Source organism: Vipera ursinii, assembly GCF_947247035.1.
Source record: "Vipera ursinii genome assembly, chromosome: 17".
Classification (NCBI taxonomy): Eukaryota; Metazoa; Chordata; class Lepidosauria; order Squamata; family Viperidae; genus Vipera; species Vipera ursinii.
The window spans coordinates 5,278,580-5,298,769 of record NC_139530.1 but is presented as its reverse complement, the minus strand read 5'-3'; the positions used below and the strand labels follow the sequence as shown (position 1 = coordinate 5,298,769).

Here is a 20,190-nt window from a genome sequence, read left to right as displayed (position 1 = left end):
TACAAAAGCACTGGAAAAAAAGATGAGTTATGACTGTTTTTCACACTTACGTCCGCTGCAGCGTCCCCACGGTCACATGATCACAATGCTGATGCTTGGCAACTGACTCACATTTATGACGGTTGCAACGTCCCCGGGGTGTGTGTGTGTGTGTCCCGTGATCCCCTTTTACGACCTTCCGACCAGCAAACTCAATGGAGGAAGCCAGATTCACTTAACAACCGTGTGACTAACTTAACAGCCGCAGTGATTCACTTAACAACGGTGGCAAGAAAGGTCGTAAAACGGGTCAAAAGTCACTTGACAAATGTTTCATGTTGCAACAGAAATTTCGGGCCGTTAAGTCAAGGGCTTACCTGCATTGTTGTGTTGGACTGACCAATTAAGGCAGGTGTCCCCAACCGTGGCCACTTTAAGACCTCTGGACTTCAACTCCCAGAGGAATTCTGGGAGTTGAAGTCCAGAGGTCTTAAAGTGGCCACGGTTGGGGACCCTGAACTAACTAAGGGACTAGTAGTTACAAGTTTAACATGTCCTTTTCCCAAAATACAAAACCTCTGCTTGGAATTGTGCAGAATTTTTAATTAATTTGTTTAATTTTCCTATTTCTAAACCTTAGAGCAGGGCGGAGAAATCTATAAAATCAAACCAGACCTGATCTAGCCATTACGTAATACAAGTTTTCCCCACGAAAAGCCGAAATCCACTTCAGGCCTGGGGCAAAAAGGCTCAAGACACACCCAAGAGGCGTCTTAAGCAATTAAGACAAGTCCAGACAGCTTCTGCACAACACACAACGCCTCATTATTTTTGAACCCAGGCGAAGGAGCACCCAAAGGGGTTTTGCGACTGAGCCGAATCGCTGATTTGCACATTTCAGCAAGAAGCACCGTCTCCTCTTCCCAGCATCCCTCCTGCAACTGGTTTGGACTGGGGGTTTTTTTTGCGGATACTCACTTAGCTCCTCTCTGTGGGCCCACAGAGACCTCGAACTCAGGACGAGGAAGAGGACGGACATTTGTCCAGCTGGTTTGGAGATGTAGCTCCTGTGATGGAAGAAGAGGGGTAGTAAGATTGAAAGAGAAACTTTTCAAGGTGCCATTTAATATATATATATATATATATATATATTATTTTTTATTTTTTATTTTTAATCCCATTTATATCCCGCCCTTCTCCGAAGACTCAGGGTGGCTTACAATCTAAGAAGCACAAACCAATGTGCTTAGCAATAGCCTTCATTCTATGTGTATGCCTGCTTATTAGGGCTTTCGCCCCCCCCCCAAGCGGCATTATTACAAAGTCAGCTTAATTGCCCCCAACAATCTGGGTCCTCATTTTACCTACCTCGGAAGGATGGAAGGGTGAGTCAACCTTGAGCCTGGTGGGATGCAAACCTGCACTAATTGCAGATATATATATATATATGTGTGTGTCTGTATGTGTATGTATATGTATATGTAATGTATATGTATATGTGTGTGTGTATGTATATATATATATGTATATGTATATATATGTGTGTATATATATATATATATGTGTGTGTATATATATACGTGTGTGTGTGTATATATGTGTGTGTGTATAAAAAATAAAAATAAAAAAGTGTGCGCTTTTTCTCTTGACGCTGGCACCTAAACAGGCATTCTGTGCCATCCAGAAGCTGGCTTCATTGCCCTAACAAAAACAACACCCTGTTTTTCCCTTTGAAAATGCCCAGGTTTGCTCGATTGCCAAGCGAGCCAAGCTTTGCGAACGAAAGCAAGGGAAGGCAAGAGAGACCACCCCTAACCCCTAAGGTTTTGCAAATCAAAAATAAAAATGTTAAAACTAAACGGGGATTGTTTTTCCTCCTCCCGGAGACATCCCGTCCTTCAGGGGGTGCTGTGCAAGATGCGAGCGGGCCCTTTCAGACGAACTCTTAATCCCGAATCTCTTCTCCTTTTCCTTGCCCGTACATGTGTTTCTGTTTTGTCCTGGCGGCGCCTATTTATATATTTTTTTTTAAGTCTATCTGGTGGGTGGGCTCTTGCCAAAGCCCTTTTCATTTCTTTTTTTTTTCCTTTTCTCTCTTTTTTTTTGTCTTCCCCCCCTCCCCTTCACAGGAAGTAGTGCAAAACATTTAAAAAAAAAAAGATTTTTTAAAGCTTTAGGCTGGTGGCCGCCCCCACCTCTCCCGAAAAGCAGCTTTGGGGGGGGTGGGGGGGTTGACTTTTGCATTTTGCAAACCCAGCAATTGCAATTTGATCCACGCTGCAATTGGCAAGCAAGGTGAAAGTTGGGAGACGTTTTTTTGGGGAGGGGGATTTTTTGTGTTTTTTTTTTGCAAGATTGAGGGGGGGCAGAGAGAGAGACTAAGGAGGGGGGTGTGATATATTTTTTTTAAAAAAAGGGGAAGGAAGGCGGATCCACGTGGTTTAATCGGAGACAGACAGAGGTCCCATTGTTCAAAATCAATAAAAAAAAAGGCAGACAGAGGAAACGGTGGGGGGGGGGTTTGAAGGGACGGTGCAAAAGAGGAGGGGGGGCGTCTCCTAATGCTCAACTTGCATTGAGGATTGTAATTTATTTATTTATTTTTTTGCAAAGAAGCGTGTTTCTCCCACCCCCTCCCTCCCTCCCTCCCCCCTCCAGGAGACCCTGCAAAGTTTGTTTTGCTTTTTTTTTTTCCTTGGCTTTCTTTCATTTTTATTTATTCATTTTTTTTGCAAAAGCAGAGAAAAGAAAAGGGGCAGGTGCAAAAGACGAATTTTTTTCTCCTCTTTTTTTTTCTTCCTTCCTTTTAAGCCAGGAAGGCGTCTTCTGGGGGTGTGGGGGTGTGGAAGAGAACAGACGGAGGAGGAAGAGGAGGCGGTTAAATTGGAGAGACTCGGGGCAAAGGCCCAGCCCAAAATAAAAATAAAAAAAGTCGAGAAGAAAGGTGGGTTTGCAAAAGGGGGGAGGGAGGGAGGGGGAAAAAAAAGAAAGAATGAAAAAAAGCAGACGGGAGAGGAAGGATAAAGGGGCAGGGAGGGGGGGGGCTGGTTTGGACCGGGGTGGGGGGTCGGGAAGAATTGTTTGCATGGGTGGAAAAGTCCCCACCGAGAGAGAGGTGGGGGGGGAGAAAAAAAAAAGGAAGGGTGGGTGGTCGCGATTTTGTGCAAAAATTTTACCTGCAATTCCGCTTGTTTGCAAAAAAAAAAGGCCTCGTTTGGGGAGGTTGAGGAACAACGACGGGGGTGGGGGAGGAAGAAACGGGCGAGGGTGGGGGGGCTTCTAAAATAAACCCCCCCCAGCAGCAGCAGCAAAATGCGAGTTGGCCTGGGGGTGCGTGTGTGGAAATCTTGCATGCGTGCTTTCCTTTGCAAAATATATATATAATATATATTTCCTTTGCAAATATATTATTTGCAAATATATATATATATATATAAATAATGGGGAAGGGGATTTTTGTCGTCGTTGCTTTTTTGACTGGGTTCGGGGTTGGGGAGGGGGTTGCATTCACACCCCAAGACGCGTGTCCGGACCTGGGATGGCGACGCGAATTCGCCTTTGTTAGGCGGCTGGCTTTGGGGTTGAATTTGGGAAGGGGGGAGAGGTTGGAGAGAAAAGAGGAGACTCCGACCCCCCCCCGGATCTTCTTTTTTGTTGCGGGTTTTTAATTTCTTTCTTTGTTTCTTTTTTTCCGTAAACTTAAAAAGTCGGGCGAAAAGTTTGCAATTTTTGCATTTTGTAACTTTTGCAAAAACAACAACAACAACACAATAATAATAATAATAATAAATGTCCTGTCTTGTGCGCGGAGGGACCAGGGAGGTTTCAGCAGAAGCGGCGGGGTGTCTCTCTTTTTTTTTTGGGGTGGGGGGTTTAAGAAAACTTAGGGGGAAATGGCAGCAGAGAAGGGTTTTTGAAGGGAGGGGGCTTCGGGGCAAAAAAAAAAATTCAGGGGGGGGAAGAGAAAGGAGGAGACCCCCCATCCCTAGAAAGCGAGGCTGCCTCCATGTCTTCTCGGTGTGGAGCGGGGTGGGGGGGGCTTAATGGGGAGAGAAGAAGGGTCTGGATATGGGGGGGTCTTCTCCCCCCATATTAGCAGCCTGCACCCCTTTCCCAAGTGGGAAAGCGGCCCGCGAAGTTTTGCTGTGATGAATGAACTTTTTTGGGGGGGGGCTTTCCTCTTTTAAAGTGGGGAGCTCACTTTAGGGTCCTGTTTTTTTTTCTCACCCCCACCCCCACAAAAAAAAACCCACGAGAAGGGAGAAGGGCGGTATAGAAATTAAATTAATAAATAATAAATCAAATCTCCCTAGGTTGCAAAATGGGGCTCACCTGGTGGCCTCCTTTCCTTTCGGGTGAGGGAGGGGCTGCGTCGTGGCTCTCCACCCTCACCCAGCCCAAACTTGGCTTGGGAGGAAAAACAAAAAAAAAAATAAATAGGGGGGAGGCATCTGGGTTTGTATGATTTAAGATTTCTTGCCCCTAAAGATTTGTTTTACTGGGGGGGGGGGGGCGGGAGGAATATTTTTTTTTTGCCAGAAAAACAGATTTTTCCTAATCGAATTCCTCCTTTTTATCCGTGCTCCTGATTCCCCCCACACACCTTTTTAAAAAAATAAAATAAAATAAAATAAAAATATGGGGTTTCTCTCCGGGCCCCCCAATTGGGTTTCCAACCCTGAGGGGCTCTTCCTGGGGGTCCCTTTAAAAACTAACCCTGATTTATTTAACAGAATGTATTCTTCCCTCTCCTAACAGCTCTCCTCCAAACCCCCCCAACCCCGCTTTTTTGGGGTGGGGTGGGGGCTGCCCTTCCCTGACAGCAACCCACCTGAATTCGGTAACTTGGACTTATCTCGGACTGGCCTTAAGCCAGGATCCTAATTGTGGCTAGTTCTACTTTGGTTTGAGTTAACTTTCAGCCAAGGCCAGGTTTCTAATCCTGGCTACTTCCAGTTTGGGATGCGGGAAGGGAAAAGCAAGGGGGAGGGGTGTCTCCCGGGGATCCCCCCCCCAAGAATTGAGCATGTTGGGCTTGTGTGTGGCACGCTCAGCCTCCCCCCCCTCCCCACTAATCTTGGTTTCCGATTCGTAGGTTGCATGCTGGTTTGTTCAGGGTCTTTAAAGGTGTTCATCTTTGGGGGGGTCTTCGGGCCTTATCGGGAGAAGGGGGCAAAGACGAGCCAAAGCTGTCCTCCCCCACCCCCAATTTCAGGGTTTTGAGGTGGGATTTCGGGGAGGGTCTTCGTAGGCCTCATGGAGGAGGAAGAAGAGCGTGGGAACTTTTTGTTTTTTAAAAAAAAAATCTCCTTTTTTGTCTCCTGTTTCTTTTTCTTCCCCCCATTTCTTTTTATTTATTGGCGTATTTATTTGTTATTAAATTTTTGGCTTATTTCTTCTCTCACCCCTGTGAGGGAAGAATCGTCGTTGGTTGTTTTTTTTTTTTTAAAAAAAATACCTGTAAATATTCTTAAGTTTTATGAGGTACTTTTATGAGGTACTCTGTGTGGTACTTTTTTTTTTTTCTTCCCCCTCTCAGCTCTCTAAAACTTCCTCATTTTGAAGGGGAAACGAGCAATTTATGAGGGTGGGGTGGGGAAAAAACGTCAAATATTGTTTTCTTCCCTTCGGATCTTTAAGGTTGTATTTTATTGGCCTTTTTGTTTCGGGATTGGAGGAACACATTTTTTAAAAAAATATCCCCTCATTTGTCAGCTAGAAATCCATTTTCTAGCAGTGGGGAAAGGAGAAACTTACCTGACAGATGAGGGCACTTCCTGTTTTTAATTTTTAATTTTCAGCCGCTGCTTTGTTTGAAAGCTAATTCCCTGTTAGGATTTAATACAGTTAGGCCCCTGCCTTTTTCAAACTTTTAAGCCCCTTCACGAGGCAGGGACTTCAACTCCCAGAGTTCCTCAGCCAACATGGCCGACTGGGGGCACTTGGGAGTTGAAGTCCACACCTGTCAAAAGGTGCCAAGCTTGAAAAACATAGGATTATTAGGTTCATACGGCTACTCTTTTGCTGCTCCGCTCCTTGGGAACCAAAAAATCTGCTGGATTTAATGGGTTTCTGTGATTTTAAGGCCACGAAAGGCAGGATTGTACCCTTAAGCAAATTCCTCTGGGTGGAATAATAAGAGTATCACATAAACACACGCACCCTTGTGCAAATGCTAGGCCCACAGCTTTGCAGCAGACAACGAGATTGTGGGAAGGCATGCTTATTGTCGGTCATTTTGCAAAAATGGGTGAATTTCCTCTGCATCCCGTTTTCGCGCCCTTCTGCGAGGCGACTTTTTTTTCCTGCATTCTTCCCTCATTTTAATATTGTTTTTCCTCTGTTTTTCTTTCTTTCTTTCTTTTTTGCAGAAGGGAAGCAGGAGATAGGAAGTGACGAAGATGCCTCGGCGGAAGGCAGACGCAGCCAGTTCCGGGAACGGCACAGGGGTATCGCGCAAACGGGCGAGCACCGGCCGGGGGACCCCGCTGACCGCCAAGAGGAAGAATCGGAGTGGTGGGGGCAGCAGCAGCAGCAGCAGCAGCAACAACGGGGGCGGGGGCAGCAGCGGAGAGGAGCAGGACGGGCTGGTGTTACCCCTGCTCTCGGCTCCCGGAGGTAGCAAGAAGACGCCGCGGTCCGCAGGCGGGCGAGAACAGCAAAGCCCCCTCGGTTTGCAGTCGCCCCAGGCCGCCGTGGTGGTCAACGAGCCCGAACACACCAAGGAGCGCATTGTAAGGGCCATCAGTCTTACCTCTCTGGGAAATGGGTCTAAAGGGTGTGAAGTCTGTAAAGACGCAGCTGCTCTTAGTGGGAATTTAAGACAAGACTCCGTCTATGGGCTGGACTGGAGGGGTCTTCCAGATGGGGAGCATCACCCCCCCCACACACACACCTGCCACGGTTGATGCTCTTCTACGTGCAGTGCATTTCTCTCCCCCCCCCTCCAATTTTCAGTGTGCTAAGAAAACTTTCCATTTTTTCATTAAAAAGACCGAACTCATGAAAGCAGCCTCTTCCTTGTTCGTCGCCACCCACAGAATATTTTTTTTCCCATAGCAGCGTAGAAACTGAAATGCAGGACAAGATTTTTTTTTCATTGGGTAATTTTATTTTATTTATTTATTTTATTTTGCAAGCATTGGCTTCATTTTTTTCAATGCAGGGATGCTGCGGTCATTTCATATTTTTTTTTAAATCCAAACTGGAAATGCGTTCGTTCAAAAGATAAGGAAATCTCTGGCCTCTTTTGAATCGGATCCCCTGTTGTTGTTTTTTCCCATGGTTGAAGAAGTTGTGTGAACCCAGAAATTTTGCACCGGTGTCTTTCCCCCCACCCTCCTCGGGTTTTGTGTTTTCACTAGCAGGGTTTTCCACGAATGAAACACTCGTAAAACAGCAACTTTAGCTCTACATATTTCCTAAATAAATGCAGGATTCTCTTGTTATTTTTGCCGTAGGCTAAAATTGCATCTTTTCTGCCAGGGATGCGTAAAACCCTCCGTTCTCTACTAGGGACTTTGACCCTTGTTGTAGGCATCCACTTTGATTTTTCAGATTCTCAGGACTTGAAACAGCTCACATTTAAAATCAGATTATTATTATTTTTTCTTCCTTTTCAGAAATTGGAAGGCTCGAAGTTTAAAGGGCAGCTTTTGATATTTGGGGCCACGAACTGGGACTTAATTGGCCGAAAAGAAGTCCCGAAACAGCAAGGTAAGTGAGGTTTCATCATTTTTGGATTAAGCAAGTTGAGTGTGCGAAAGACAATTGAGAAGGCAACTGTTCCAAGCCAGCTGTGTCTGGATTCAGACAAAGACGGCTCTCGTTTTAAGGCTGGTTTTCTTTAATGGTTTCCATTAGACTTTTAAAAGGGACGCGGTGGCTCAGTGGGTTAGGACGCTGAGCTTGTCGATCAGAAGGTCGGCAGTTGGGCGGGTCGAATCCCGAGTGCCACGTAGCAGAGTGAGCACCTGTTACGTGTCCCAGCTTCTGCCAACCTAGCAGTTCGAAAGCACGTAAAAATGCAAGTAGAAAAATAGGGACCACTACGGTGGGAAGGTAACAGCATTCCGTGCGCCTTTGGCGTCCAGTCATGCCGGCCACATGACCACGGAGACGTCCTCGGACAAGCGTTGTCTCTTCGGCCTTGAAACGGAGATGAGCACCGGCCCGTAGAGTTGGAAACGACTAGCACGCGTGTGCGGGGGAAACTTTACCTTTATTAGACTTTAATTCCAGAAGTAGTAATATAAAGCACGGCTTTTTGGTGACTTCAATGATGCTTTTTCCCTGGAGCACGGCCCTCTTAAAGAAGAGAGACTGCAAAAAAAAATATTAAAATCATTTTAGCCGGCCTAAATGGGGTGGAGGGTTGGAAAAATGGAAAACAACGGTTCTTAATTCAGGATTAGCGGCTAAGTTTTCTGCTTCAGGTGAGCAAAAGAAGATGTAGAATTGTGGGATTTATAACTTTGGGTTCATCTTGGTTGCTGACTGGATCCGAGGGAGGGGGGAGGTTTAGAAATAGGAAATTTAAATAAATAAATGGAAATTTCTGCACTGGTCCAAGTATTGTCCAAGACTGAAATATGAAAACAGCCACTCAGAAAGCGCTTTGAACAACGAGGGAGATCTCCCAGCAGCCCAACATTAAAGCACCTTTTTTAAAAAAAATGCTGCAGGTTACAAAGTGGGGTTCACACTCCTGATTACTTATTTTATTTTACTTCATTTTTATTTTCCTTTATTCTCCTTATTTTCTGCCTTTGCAGCAATTCTCTAGGACCAAAGAACCCGTTCAGCCATACAAGAAGCAAACTGTGGTTAAAACGCTTCAGCTTAACAAGTTGCATGAAAGTATCCCAAGTTATTTAAAAAGCTGAACAAAGGGGAATTTTTTTTAAAAAAAGTTCCTGTTTTATTGCATTCATATATTGGAACGGGATTTATCTTGCTTTTTTGATCATTTTAGTTCAGGCTGTCTGTGTGGTTGTATGTTTTAATCATTTTTATAGGTTGTTTTTTTATTGTATACACTGCCCAGAGTCCATAAGGATTGGGTGGCTGTACCAAACTTGAATTAACAACAGTAATACTCCTTGCAGCTGCTTATCGCAACCTTGGCCAAAACCTGTGGGGGCCGCACAGGTACGGATGTCTCTCGGGAATCCAAATCCGGACGGTAATTTCGGGCCCGTGTGCTGCTCACAGCCTCTTCATCAGCGTGGAAGGGAAGCTGTGGAGCTGGGGTGAGTCTCCATTGCTTCATTTTTGTGTGTCTTAGCTGGAATTGAGTTCAGCGAGCACTCCTTGGGAAAATGCACTAACATTGTGCTTTCGTGTACCTCTTTCCCCAGGACGCAACGACAAAGGGCAGCTGGGCCACGGAGATACCAAGCGGGTCGATGCCCCCAAGCCTATAGAGGTGCTAAGCAGTGAGACCGTTGTGTCAGCCGCTTGTGGGCGCAACCACACACTGGCCCTGACGGGTATGGAAGCCTTAGGATGTATCGCTATGCCTTCCCTTTTTCTCTCTCGTAGAGTTTTACAAAGACATTGTTGATTAACCAGCTTTCCTGTGGAGGTGGTTAGGAGTGTCAAGTCTCTGGGTGTGCAGCTAACGAGTAGGCTGGCTTGGTCGCTCAACAGCGAGACACTGGTGAAGCGGGCACAGCAGCAACTGCATTTTCCGCGTCGCATGAGAAAAGCACATCATCTTTCCCCTGTCCTCACCGCTTTCTACAAAGGGACGATTGAGAAGATCCTGTCATACGACATCACAGTCTGGTTTGGAAGCATCCCTGCTTCAGATAGGAAGGCGGTGCAGAGAGTGGTGAGGACAGCAGAAAAGATCATTGGCGGTTTCCTCCCTCCCATCCAGGACGTAGCACAGAAGCGTTGTTTGAACAGGGTCCGTAAGATTGTCTGGGACACAACACACCCTCTTCACGACCTGTTTTCCTTGTTCCCTTCTGGGAGGAGGGGGCTTCGTGGTACCCTAGTGGAACATCCAGATTCAGTCACAGTTTTGTTCCATGGAGCATCAACCTTGTGAACGCTCAGGTTTTCGCTATGTATTCTATATAAAAAGGTAAAGGTTCCCCCGCACACGCATGCTAGTCGTTTCCGACTCTAGGGGCCGGTGCTCATCTCCGTTTCAAAGCCGAAGAGCCAGCGCTTGTCCCAGGACGTCTCCGTGGTCATGTGGCCGGCATGACTAGACGCCAAAGGTGCACGGAACGCTGTTACCTTCCCACCGGAGCGGTCCCTATTTTTCTACTTGCATTTTTACGTGGTTTCGAACTGCTAGGTAGCAGTGATTAATATTAGAATGTAACCGAATAACAAGAGTTGGAAGGGACCTTGGAGGTCATCTAGTCCAACCCCCTGCTCAGGCAGGAAACCCTATACCATTTCAGACAAATGGCTGTCCGGTCTCTTCTTAAAACCTTCCAGTGTTGGAGCATTCACAACTTCTGGAGGCAGGTTGTTCCACTGGTTAATTCTTCTAAGTGTCAGGAAATTTCTCCTTAGTTCTAGGTTGCTATTCGTGTGTGCGTGTGTGTGTGTGTGTGTGTAGCATGTGTATATGTTAAGTATATATATGGGTAGATATATATACTTCCGTTTGAGAGCAGGCAACAGAATTTCATTTATAATGTGGGCCAGTGTGCTCACAGTAAAAAATGACAATAAAGATGATCTTACTGTTTTTCAACCTTGCTCATTTTAAAACGTGTGGACTTCAACTCCCAGAATTCCCCAGCGAGTTATGAATTCTGGGAGTTGGAGTCCAGATACGTTTTTTTTTTTACTTCCAGTTGCCAGCAACAATAGCTCCATGGCAAACAATGGGTTTGCTGAACAGCTGCCACAAAAGTCATAAACTCGGGCAGGGTTATGTGGTGACCTGCTTAGTGACTTCCATGACTTACGACCAAATTGTGGTCGTACGTTGAGGACCACCTATATTAAGCTTGTTGAGGCAAGTTTTGACCAAGTGGGATAAGAAGGGACTTTTAAAAAAAAATCTTTTCTTTCTAGAGAATGGATCTGTCTTTGCTTTCGGAGAGAACAAGATGGGGCAGCTGGGATTGGGCAACCAGACAGACGCCGTTCCCAGTCCTACCCAGGTACGATAGCACGCTTAAAAATGCAACGTGGGCTAAAAAATGTTCCCAGTTCAACTTTTTCTCCTGTTTCTCGCTGCCTGCATTGCCAGTTCAGGTTGTGAAAAAAAACTTATCGGGTGTCCCTCCAGTGGAAACATTAATGTCCCAGCTGCTCTTCCAAAAGCTTTTAAAGATCTAATTTGCAAAGGAGATGTGTATTAAAAAGCAGGATTTGCACAGGCTCCTGCTTAATAGCACACGGAAGCTTCCCTGAAGTCGTGGCCTTCGGAGGGACGGAGAAATGTGTTTTTCAGTGTTTCCTTAAACCTTTTTTGTGTGTGTTTTTGTTTTTTTAGATCATGTACAACGGCCAGCCAATTACCAAGGTGGCTTGCGGGGCCGAGTTTAGCATGATTATGGATTGCAAAGGGAATCTGTACTCATTCGGTTGTCCTGAGTACGGACAGCTAGGTATGATCCTCTAAAGCAGGGGTCCCCAACCGGGCCGTGGCCACTGGGCCGCAGGACAGGCTGGCCAGTTCAGGCTGGCCCACTCGCGGTAGTGCCACTGCTACGCAAACGGGGAGCTGCGCGGCAAAGTGGCACGGCGCTAGCACCCGTGCGTCGAAAATGGGGCGGTGCTAGCGAGTGTCACGCGGGTGCTCGCCCCGCCCCGTTGGTGTTGCGCCTGCTGGCGGCCCCATTGGTGTTGCGCGCCTGTAAAATGCTTCCCCCCTCCCTTTCCCTCCGTTGCGCCCCCTTAGACTGGCATTTTCTGCCCCACAATAGGGCACAACTCTGACGGTAAATTCATCGCCCGAGCCCAGAGGATAGAATACGACTGTGAGTTAGTTCCTCGCCGGGTGGCCATCTTCATCGAGAAGACCAAAGATGGCCAGATCCTGCCAGTCCCGAACATCGTCGTGAGGGATGTGGCGTGTGGTGCGAATCACACGGTAAGAGGTTTAGTTCTCCCTGGGGTTTGTGTTCAGCGACCAACGTCAGCTGCAGAAAACCAGGGGGAGCCACAGACGATGGGAGGTGCCAACTTTTAAACTATTTCTTGCTGTTAAGAAAAACGTCGTAGCAGGTTGGAGGGGATGAGGAAGAGAGCTGCTGTTTTCAATGCCAGGGGGAGGAAAGATCCTCGTTAAATGTTGCCAGTTAATAGGACCTGGCTGGAATCGCACTCTTGCCTCAAAATGGGCCCTCCGAAACGAAGAAGAGAGGCTTAGAAGGAAGCTGCTTTTGAGGCCGAGACTTTTTTTTATATGCCAAAGTTGGAAAAATCCCATCAGTCCGGAAGCTTTTCAGAAAGTTCGGAGTTGGAGAACGTTTCGTCTCCTCCTGCCTTCTTCCTTCTCCTCTTCCTCCTCTTCTCTTCCGTCTCCTCCTCCAATCATCTCTCTTCTCTCCTTTCTCCCTTCTTTTTCTCCTTCCTTCTCTTGCGTTCCGTCTCCTCTTCTCTTTCTCCTCCGTCTCCTCCTCCTCCTCCAACCATCTTCCTTCTTCCTCCTCCTCTTCCTCCAATCATCTCTCTTCTCTCCTTCTTTCTCCCTTTTTCTCCTTCCTTCTCTTCTGTTCTTCCCTCTTTCTCCTCCGTCTCCTCTTCCTCCTCCAATCATCTCCCTCCTTCCTTCTCCTCTTCCTCCTCTTCAATCTAGATTTTAATTCACAACCTCTCCTGCCTTTCTCCAGCTCATCCTGGACTCACAGAAACGTGTCTTCTCCTGGGGATTTGGCGGCTACGGCCGATTAGGACACGCGGAACAGAGGGACGAGATGGTGCCCCGGTTAGTGAAGCTTTTCGACTTCCCCGGGCGGGGCGCCGCCCAGATCTACGCAGGCTACACCTGCTCTTTTGCCGTCAGCGAAACAGGTACGCTCGGCCTGGGAATCGGTCAACGAAGGAACGCTTTCGATTTATTTTATTTTATTTTTTTAAAAACAACAACATCATTTTGGCGAGCAACAGCTTTCAGTCTGTATCACGAAGAAGCATACGCGTGCTCTCTCGTGAAGCGGTTTCTAGCTAATGCTGTTCCGTTTCCCCCTCCCGCGAAGAGAGAAAACCGGAAGGTCGACACGTCTTCAGATTTGCCCAACGCCTGTCTGCTAAGAGAGCGGGGTGTCCTTGTGAACAATGCACAAAAGCCATATTTTTTAAAAAAATAAAAATAAATCCCCCCCTCTCTTTTGTGCCTGCTGCAGGAGGCCTGTTCTTCTGGGGCGCGACGAACACTTCCCGAGAATCCACAATGTACCCCAAAACAGTGCAGGATCTGTGTGGCTGGAAAATCCGTAGCTTGTCTTGTGGGTAAGGAGATACTTCGTGCTCTCCTTTCTTCGCAACCTTCGTTGACTCGCTTTCGTTTGTTCTCCTTGGTGGTGGTGGAGGAAGAGCTGGTATTCTGCGGGAGAATTCCCGTAATCCAGCTGTTAGGTGGTACGCTGGTTGGGTTGGCTACGTGCTTCGGTTTGAAACGTGCAAGGCCCTCCTCCTCCATTTGCATCCCACTTCCGGCAGCTCTTCCGCAGTAACGTCTTGTCTTGTTTTCAGGAAGAGCAGCATTATAGTGGCAGCTGACGAGAGCACAATCAGCTGGGGGCCTTCTCCAACCTTCGGAGAGCTGGTAAGGGGCCGGTTGCCACTGATTTATTTAATGTCTACGGAGATTCTCCGTCATCCGAGGCCATGGTGGTCCCAAAGGGGCTTCTTCAAGAGGCAACTGGACTTCTTGTTTTTCATCAGAGATGTTTTGCTTCTCCTCCCAAGACGCTGCTTCAGCTCTGAGCGGATGGTGGGGAATGGGTGGATTTATACTCCTTGCAGACACCCGGTCATTTGCATCCTTTTGGAGGGTCATTGAGGCCACTTGGAGATTTATCTGTGTCCTCAGGGTCAGCTGAGTGGGGCAAATGGGCTGCAGGATGTTTTTCTGCCCTGTGTCCCTTCAACCCTTCACCGTTGAAGACCGTGTGAGTTCTAGCCTCACTTTAGGCCTACAGCTAGCTGGCTGACCTTGGGCCGGTCACTTTCTCTCAGCTCCAGGAAGTGGACAATGGCAAGCCCCTTCTAAAAACGTCGAAGACAGGCGCAAGGCTGCTGGGGATGAGTCTGTGTTGTCTGCATCTCCAACTGAAGCACAAAATGGTTCCTGGAGTCGGCCATGTTTTCGGGAGATCCGTTCGCACTCCCGCACCGTTCGAAGGGCGTTCCTCCCAAAGTGCACGGGTCAATGTCTGTGGAGAGTCTCCGTCATCCAGGCCGTGGTTGTCCCAAAGGCGCTTTTTTTGTCAGGAGGCAACTGGACTTTTTTGTGTTTCTTTGAAGGCGTTTCGCTTCTCCTCCAAGAAGCTTCATCAGCTCTGACCGGATGGTGGGGAAAGGTGCGGGAGTATGAACGGATTTCCAGAAAACATTGCAGGCTGCAGCCAAGAAGGCTCCCCACCCTTTTGCACCACTCAGGTGACCCCGAGGACACAGATAAACCTCCAAGTGGCCTCAACGACTCGCTAAAAGAATGCAAATGACCAGCTGTCTGCAAGGAGTATAAATCCTTCCATTCCTCAGCATCCAGTCAGAGCTGAAGACGCTTCTGGGATGAGAAGCGAAATGTCTTCAAGGAACTCCAGGTGCCTCTTGAAAAAAGCACCTTTGGGATTTATTTAATGAATTTTATTTGCCACCCATCTCGTAGCAAACGACTCGGGTGCCACAGCTTGGCGATTTGGCTGGAGAGACGGGCCTGACGTGGAACCCAACAAAGCCGCTTTTTTTTTTCCCTCTCTGAAATTATTAAGTTTCCCCACTTGGAAAATGGGGAGACCAGATGGAAAATTCCACGGAGCCGAGAGTCTCTCTTAACACGGAGAGGGGGATCAGCTTTCGCTTTCTGCAACGGCGGTTCCCAATTACAGCTAGTCCTGTAATTGATCACAATTGAGTCCGGACGTTTTAAGTTGCGAAGCGAGACTTTTTGTAAAAACGAGGTCGTACTCGGTAAGCGGATCGCTGCGGTTGTTCAATTTGTAACTTGGTTGTTAAGCGAGGCTTGGCATTCTCCGTTGACTTGGCTCGTTAGGAGGTTGCAACGGGATCCCGTGACACCCCCCCCCCGGGGGCCGCTGCGACCGTCGTAAATACGAGTCGGTTGCCAGGCGTCGGTTGCTGCAATGGTCATACATCTGAACAATGGCCCTAAGTCACTTTTCTTCAGTGACGTAACTTCAAATAGTCAGTAAGCGAACTGTTACAAGTTGAGGACTTGTGCCTGGCTTTCACTGGGAGGGTGCCAGGTATGGCTTGGTGGAGCCTTGGTGGAGCAGTGGGCTAATGCCTCCTTAAGTAACACCAGCTGCCTGCCATTAGTGCAGGTTCGAGTCCCACCAGGCTCAAGGTTGACTCAGCCTTCCATCCTTCCGAAGTAGGTAAAATGAGGACCCAGATTGTTGGGGGCAATTAAGCTGACTTTGTAATAATGCCGCTTGGGTGTGTGTGTGTGTGAAAGCCCTAATAAGCAGGCATATACATAGAATGAAGGCTACTGCTAAGCTTGTAAGCCGCCCTGAGTCTTCGGAGAAGGGCGGGATATAAATGGAAATTAAAATAAATAAAAAATAAATGGCTGCAAATACTTCCCTTACCTCTGTATGCCAGTCCTGTACCCTGGGCCAAGATGTAGCAATGGGCATTTGTTTCTAGCTCCTAGTTAACCTCCTCTGTGGCCAGATGGGGGTCTTTAAAGCCCTTTAAAACCCTGGATGCTTTGGGAGGGGGGGTGTCTTCCTTCTCAGTACCAGCCTTTGGCGTAAGGAAGCGTTTTGACACAGAAAAGAATGAAAACAATTATTTATAATTAAAACAATTTTCTTCAACAACAGAAGTTTTTTTGTTGTTGTTGAGAAAATAACCTTTTGACCTGGATATTTATTGAGAGAAGTCTGGCAAACAGAGTCTCTTAATATTATTTGAATCTTAGTCCTTTTCTGACAGCCTCCTATATCCCTGCTTATTTGAATTTAGTGGCTGGCCAACTCCAGGCATTTTTCCTCCGATTTTTTTTGGGTTTTTTTCCAGGGTTATGGAGATCACAAACCGAAGTCATCAACTGCTGCTCAGGAAGTGAAAACGCTGGATGGGATTTATACAGAACAGGTAAACCTGCAGCTGTCTTGCTTATACATACATATGTTACATAGATACATAGGGACGCGGTGTGGCTCAGCGGGTTAGGACACTGAGCTTGTCGATCAGAAGGTCGACAGTTTGGCGGGTCGAATCCCGAGTGCCGCGTAGCAGAGTGGAGCGCCTGTTACTCGTCCCAGCTTCTGCCAACCTAGCAGTTCAAAAGCACGTAAAAAATCCAAGTAGAAAAATAGGGACCGCTCCGGTGGGAAGGTAACAGCGTTCTGTGCGCCTTTGACGTCCAGTCATGCCGGCCACGTGACCACGGAGACGTCCTCGGACAAGCGCTGGCTCTTCGGCTTTGAAACGGAGATGAGCACCGGCCCCTAGAGTCGGAAACGACTAGCACGCATGTGCGGGGGAACCTTTACCTTTTACATAGATACATACATACATACAGTGGGTGGATGGGAGGGAGGGAAAAATAGGTGGATGGATAGATGATAGATATAGACAAGAGAGGGGAAAGGTAGAGAGAGATAGGTAGATATGGATGAATATCTAGATAGATACACAGGTGAGATGGATAGGTAGATATTTATAAATAGAGATAGATAGGCTAGGTAGATATAAAGAGATAGAGATAGATGAGATGAATAGATAAAAAGAGTAGGAGATAGATGGATAGGTAGAGAGATATAGATGGATAAAGGTAAAGGTTCCCCGCACACGCGTGCTAGTCGTTTCCAACTCTAGGGGCCGGTGCTCATCTCCGTTTCAACGCTGAAAAGCCAGCACTTGTCCAAGGACGTCTCCGTGGTCATGTGGCCGGCACACCTAGATAACAAAGGTGCACGGAACGCTGTTACCTTCCCACCGTAGTGGTCCCTATTTTTCTACTTGCATTTTTACGTGCTTTCAGACTGCTAAGTTGGCAGAAGCTGGGACGAGTAACAGGCGCTCACTCTGCTACGCGGCACTCGGGATTTGACCCGCCAGAGTGCCGACCTTCTGATCGACAAGCTCAGCGTCCTAACCCACTGAGCCAACGCGTCTCTTTATAGATGGATAGGTATATGTGTGTGTGTGGTTCACCAATCCAGCCGGCATCCTGTCTCTCTTACAGGTGGCCATGGGCTACGCGCACTCCCTGGCGATCGCCCGTGATGAGACCGAAGCCGAAAAGGAGAAAATCAAGAAATTGCCAGAATACAACCCGCGCACCCTCTGATGCCAGCCGTGTGGGCTCTTCCCTCCACCAGGCGAGCTGGCGACGGTGCTGCGTTGTGATTGGGCGAAGAGACCGCAAAACGCCCCCTCTGTGCGTTTTGTTAGACTTGTGAGAATTCGGTTTTTATATACGGCATTTGAAGTTTTAACTACCTGTTGCTAAGACTCTTCTCTGCCCTGCTCCACCCCATCCTTTTCCCCCAAGGTGGCTTGTTTCTCGTATTTTGTATTTCATTTTGTATTTTTATTTTTTGTGTGTGATGGTGGTGGAGGAGGAGGAGGATAAATTGAAGAAGTCCATTCATCCTTTTTCGGTCACCAGTCCGATGGAAACTTCACAGAGGCATTTGTCCAGTTTTTCTCCCCCTGTTAAACCTCTTTGGGACCAGTAAGCCAGCATTGAAAGTTTGTTTGTTTTTTCTACTGCAGAGAGTGGCCTATGCTTTGCGTTTTGCCCCCCCAGGAAGGCGGGTATATGTTTTTTTATTATTATTTCTGTGCCTTTCTGTAATTTGCTTTGATTTAATTGGGCGCCAGGCCTCCGAGTTCAAGAGTTCCTGTTGATTTAGGCCTGAGCAGTTGTGCCACGTTTTTGCCGTCTTGCCACGGACGTTAATTGGCATCGTGTCCCTTCGTAATGCACGGCATTTCTTTCTCACAATCTGGGGGCAGTTGTCCTTAGGGGGTGAGAATAGGAGGCTGACCACAGGAGGGTGCTTCGGATCTGGTTTTAGAACAAGTGAATTTGTTGCATTGAAACAAAGCTGGAGAAAAAAATTTCATTTTGCCCGGGCTAAATTCACACCCTGGTACTTAAGCTGAGAGGGAGCGGGGGGGTGTGTGTGTGTGTGAAAGCTTCTCTTTTGTTTAAATCTTTTTCTCTTTATTGGCTGGCATCTGCTTTCCTAGGAAACGTTGAGTTCCTCTTTTGAAAGAGGAATTTCTTCGGATCATTGAATGACAGCAGTGGGTTGGTTCTCAGACTCAGAAGTGCGTCACACCTCCTAAAAAATATTTTGTGGAATGGCAGTTCCTTCTCTTCGACCGCCCCTAAACGCTAACGAACCCTGATTGAGGAAACGGCACAAGGTTTCCCAGAAATACAGGAGATGCATTTCCAGCCCGCGGGAATTAAATTCACAGCCCTCTTTTTATTTCACCATTTGGTGTGTTTGTGGGATGGAAATGTTGTGTCCTGAAAGCAAAACGCTGCTGCGTTTCAGCTGGTCTATTATAAGGGACAGGACATTTTTGACACCTTTTAACCAGATCTGCTAACTTTTGAGTTAGAACTGTTGAGCAATAAACTGGGAGGGGGAAAAAATAATAACGTCAACCCGTCGTCGATGGATGGAACACGGGGAATGTGGGAAGGCAACACCTGCGGATTTGAGGCTTAAGTTTGCAGGTTGGGGATACTAGATGGAGAATGGATGTTAAAGTGAGAAAAATCAGGAAGTTGCGACTCCCTTTGCACAGGTCTGCTTCAAAACGTTTTCTCTTTCTTTATTTTTCTTCCTGATTTGGTACGTGCAGCCATGTTCAATACCCTTGGCCATTTTATTTGTTTTCCCAGATGTTCCTCTTCTTCATTGGCTTAAGTCAACCCTGTAAGTTAATAGGGGATAATTTTATTTGCCATGGGGGGGGAGAGAGAAAGAAGTAAAAGAGGTACTTTGATTTTCACCAAAGAAACGGCTTTTTTTTGTGCTAAGTAAAAGAATTTGCTTTGGACCTGGTTGGCATCAAGATTTCTGTTTTGAAACGGCTGACTCTTTTTTTTTTTCTTTTATCAAGGAAAAGGACCCAGTGGGGACAAATTCAAAGTTAAAACGAGATGGGGAAAAAATGTTTTTAGCCTAGTCTTGTCACTCTCTTTTGTTTCCCCTTTTTTATATTTCTCAAATGTTTAAATAAATGATGAGTTTGTTTAGACTTTGCAGCCTTACCTTCTTCTTTCTGTACTGACCTAACGGCAGAGACGAGCCTGCATTTAGTTCTTCTCTCAGGACCTGTTCCGTAGCAGAATATTTATAGAACACATCTGCATTCTTTGCCAAGGGATGCTTCGTTAATTTCTTAGCGGGTTGAAAGCAGGATGTGGAATTATCTGGAAAAGCTAGGTATGTAAGACACTTTTTCTTCGATAAGTTGAATGGTACGTGAGTTATTAAATGGGAATAGACAATAAGATAGTAGTAAGGTAAAGGTTCCCCTGCACATGTGTGCTAGTCGTTTCTGACTCTAGGGGCCGGTGCTCATCTCCGTTTCAAAGGCGAGGAGCCAGCGCTTGTCCGAGGACGTCTCCGTGGTCACGTGGCCGGCATGACTGGACGCCAAAGGCGCACGGAACGCTGTTACCTTCCCACCGTCGTGGTCCCTATTCTACTTGCATTTTTACGTGATTTTGAACTGCTAGGTTGGCAGAAGCTGGGACGAGTAACAGGTGCTCACTCTGTGACGCGGCACTCGGGATTCGACCCGCCAAACTGCCGGCCTTCTGATCGACAAGCTCGGTGTCCTAAGCCACTGAGCCACCGCGTCCCTAAGATAGTAGTACTCTGATGTAAAGCTGACAAGATGTTTCTGGAAGCATCTAGAGCAGGGGTCCTCAAACCTGGCCCTTTGATGACTTGTGGACTTCAATTCCCAGAATTCCTCAGCCAGGCAGGCGTGCCTGGCTGAGGAATTCTGGGAGTTGAAGTCCACAAGTCATAAATTGGCCAAGTTTGAAGACCC

The 20,190-nt window shown here is 47.1% G+C and overlaps 1 protein-coding gene across 4 annotated transcripts; it reads left to right on the top strand.

Annotated features, from left to right (window-relative positions):
• The first annotated feature begins 832 nt into the window (after positions 1-832).
• Positions 833-19,386, top strand: RCC2 (regulator of chromosome condensation 2). Of its 4 annotated transcripts, XM_083375572.1 has the most exons (13): positions 1,909-2,923; positions 6,351-6,713; positions 7,602-7,695; positions 9,087-9,230; positions 9,339-9,470; positions 11,026-11,114; positions 11,450-11,564; positions 11,883-12,049; positions 12,792-12,972; positions 13,305-13,410; positions 13,654-13,726; positions 16,174-16,251; positions 17,348-19,386. In XM_083375572.1, the coding sequence occupies exons 2-13, from the start codon at positions 6,381-6,383 to the stop codon at positions 17,450-17,452; spliced, it is 1,617 nt and encodes a 538-aa protein (XP_083231698.1). In that variant the 5' UTR covers positions 1,909-2,923; positions 6,351-6,380; the 3' UTR covers positions 17,453-19,386. The 4 variants fall into 4 exon arrangements, with proteins under 4 accessions (XP_083231697.1, XP_083231698.1, XP_083231695.1 ...); XM_083375571.1 differs by lacking the exons at positions 1,909-2,923; positions 16,174-16,251; positions 17,348-19,386 and adding an exon at positions 833-1,095 and having other exon boundaries at positions 13,654-15,186; XM_083375569.1 differs by lacking the exons at positions 16,174-16,251; positions 17,348-19,386 and having other exon boundaries at positions 13,654-15,186.
• The last annotated feature ends 804 nt before the right edge of the window (positions 19,387-20,190 follow it).

Bases quoted from the DNA above. Each gene is read 5' to 3' on its own strand.
- RCC2 (XM_083375571.1), top strand. From the start codon at position 6,381: ATGCCTCGGCGGAAGGCAGACGCAGCCAGTTCCGGGAACGGCACAGGG. The intron at 12,973-13,304 runs GTACGCTCGGCC...TGCCTGCTGCAG, and splicing joins TTTTGCCGTCAGCGAAACAG to GAGGCCTGTTCTTCTGGGGC. The intron at 13,411-13,653 runs GTAAGGAGATAC...TCTTGTTTTCAG, and splicing joins ATCCGTAGCTTGTCTTGTGG to GAAGAGCAGCATTATAGTGG.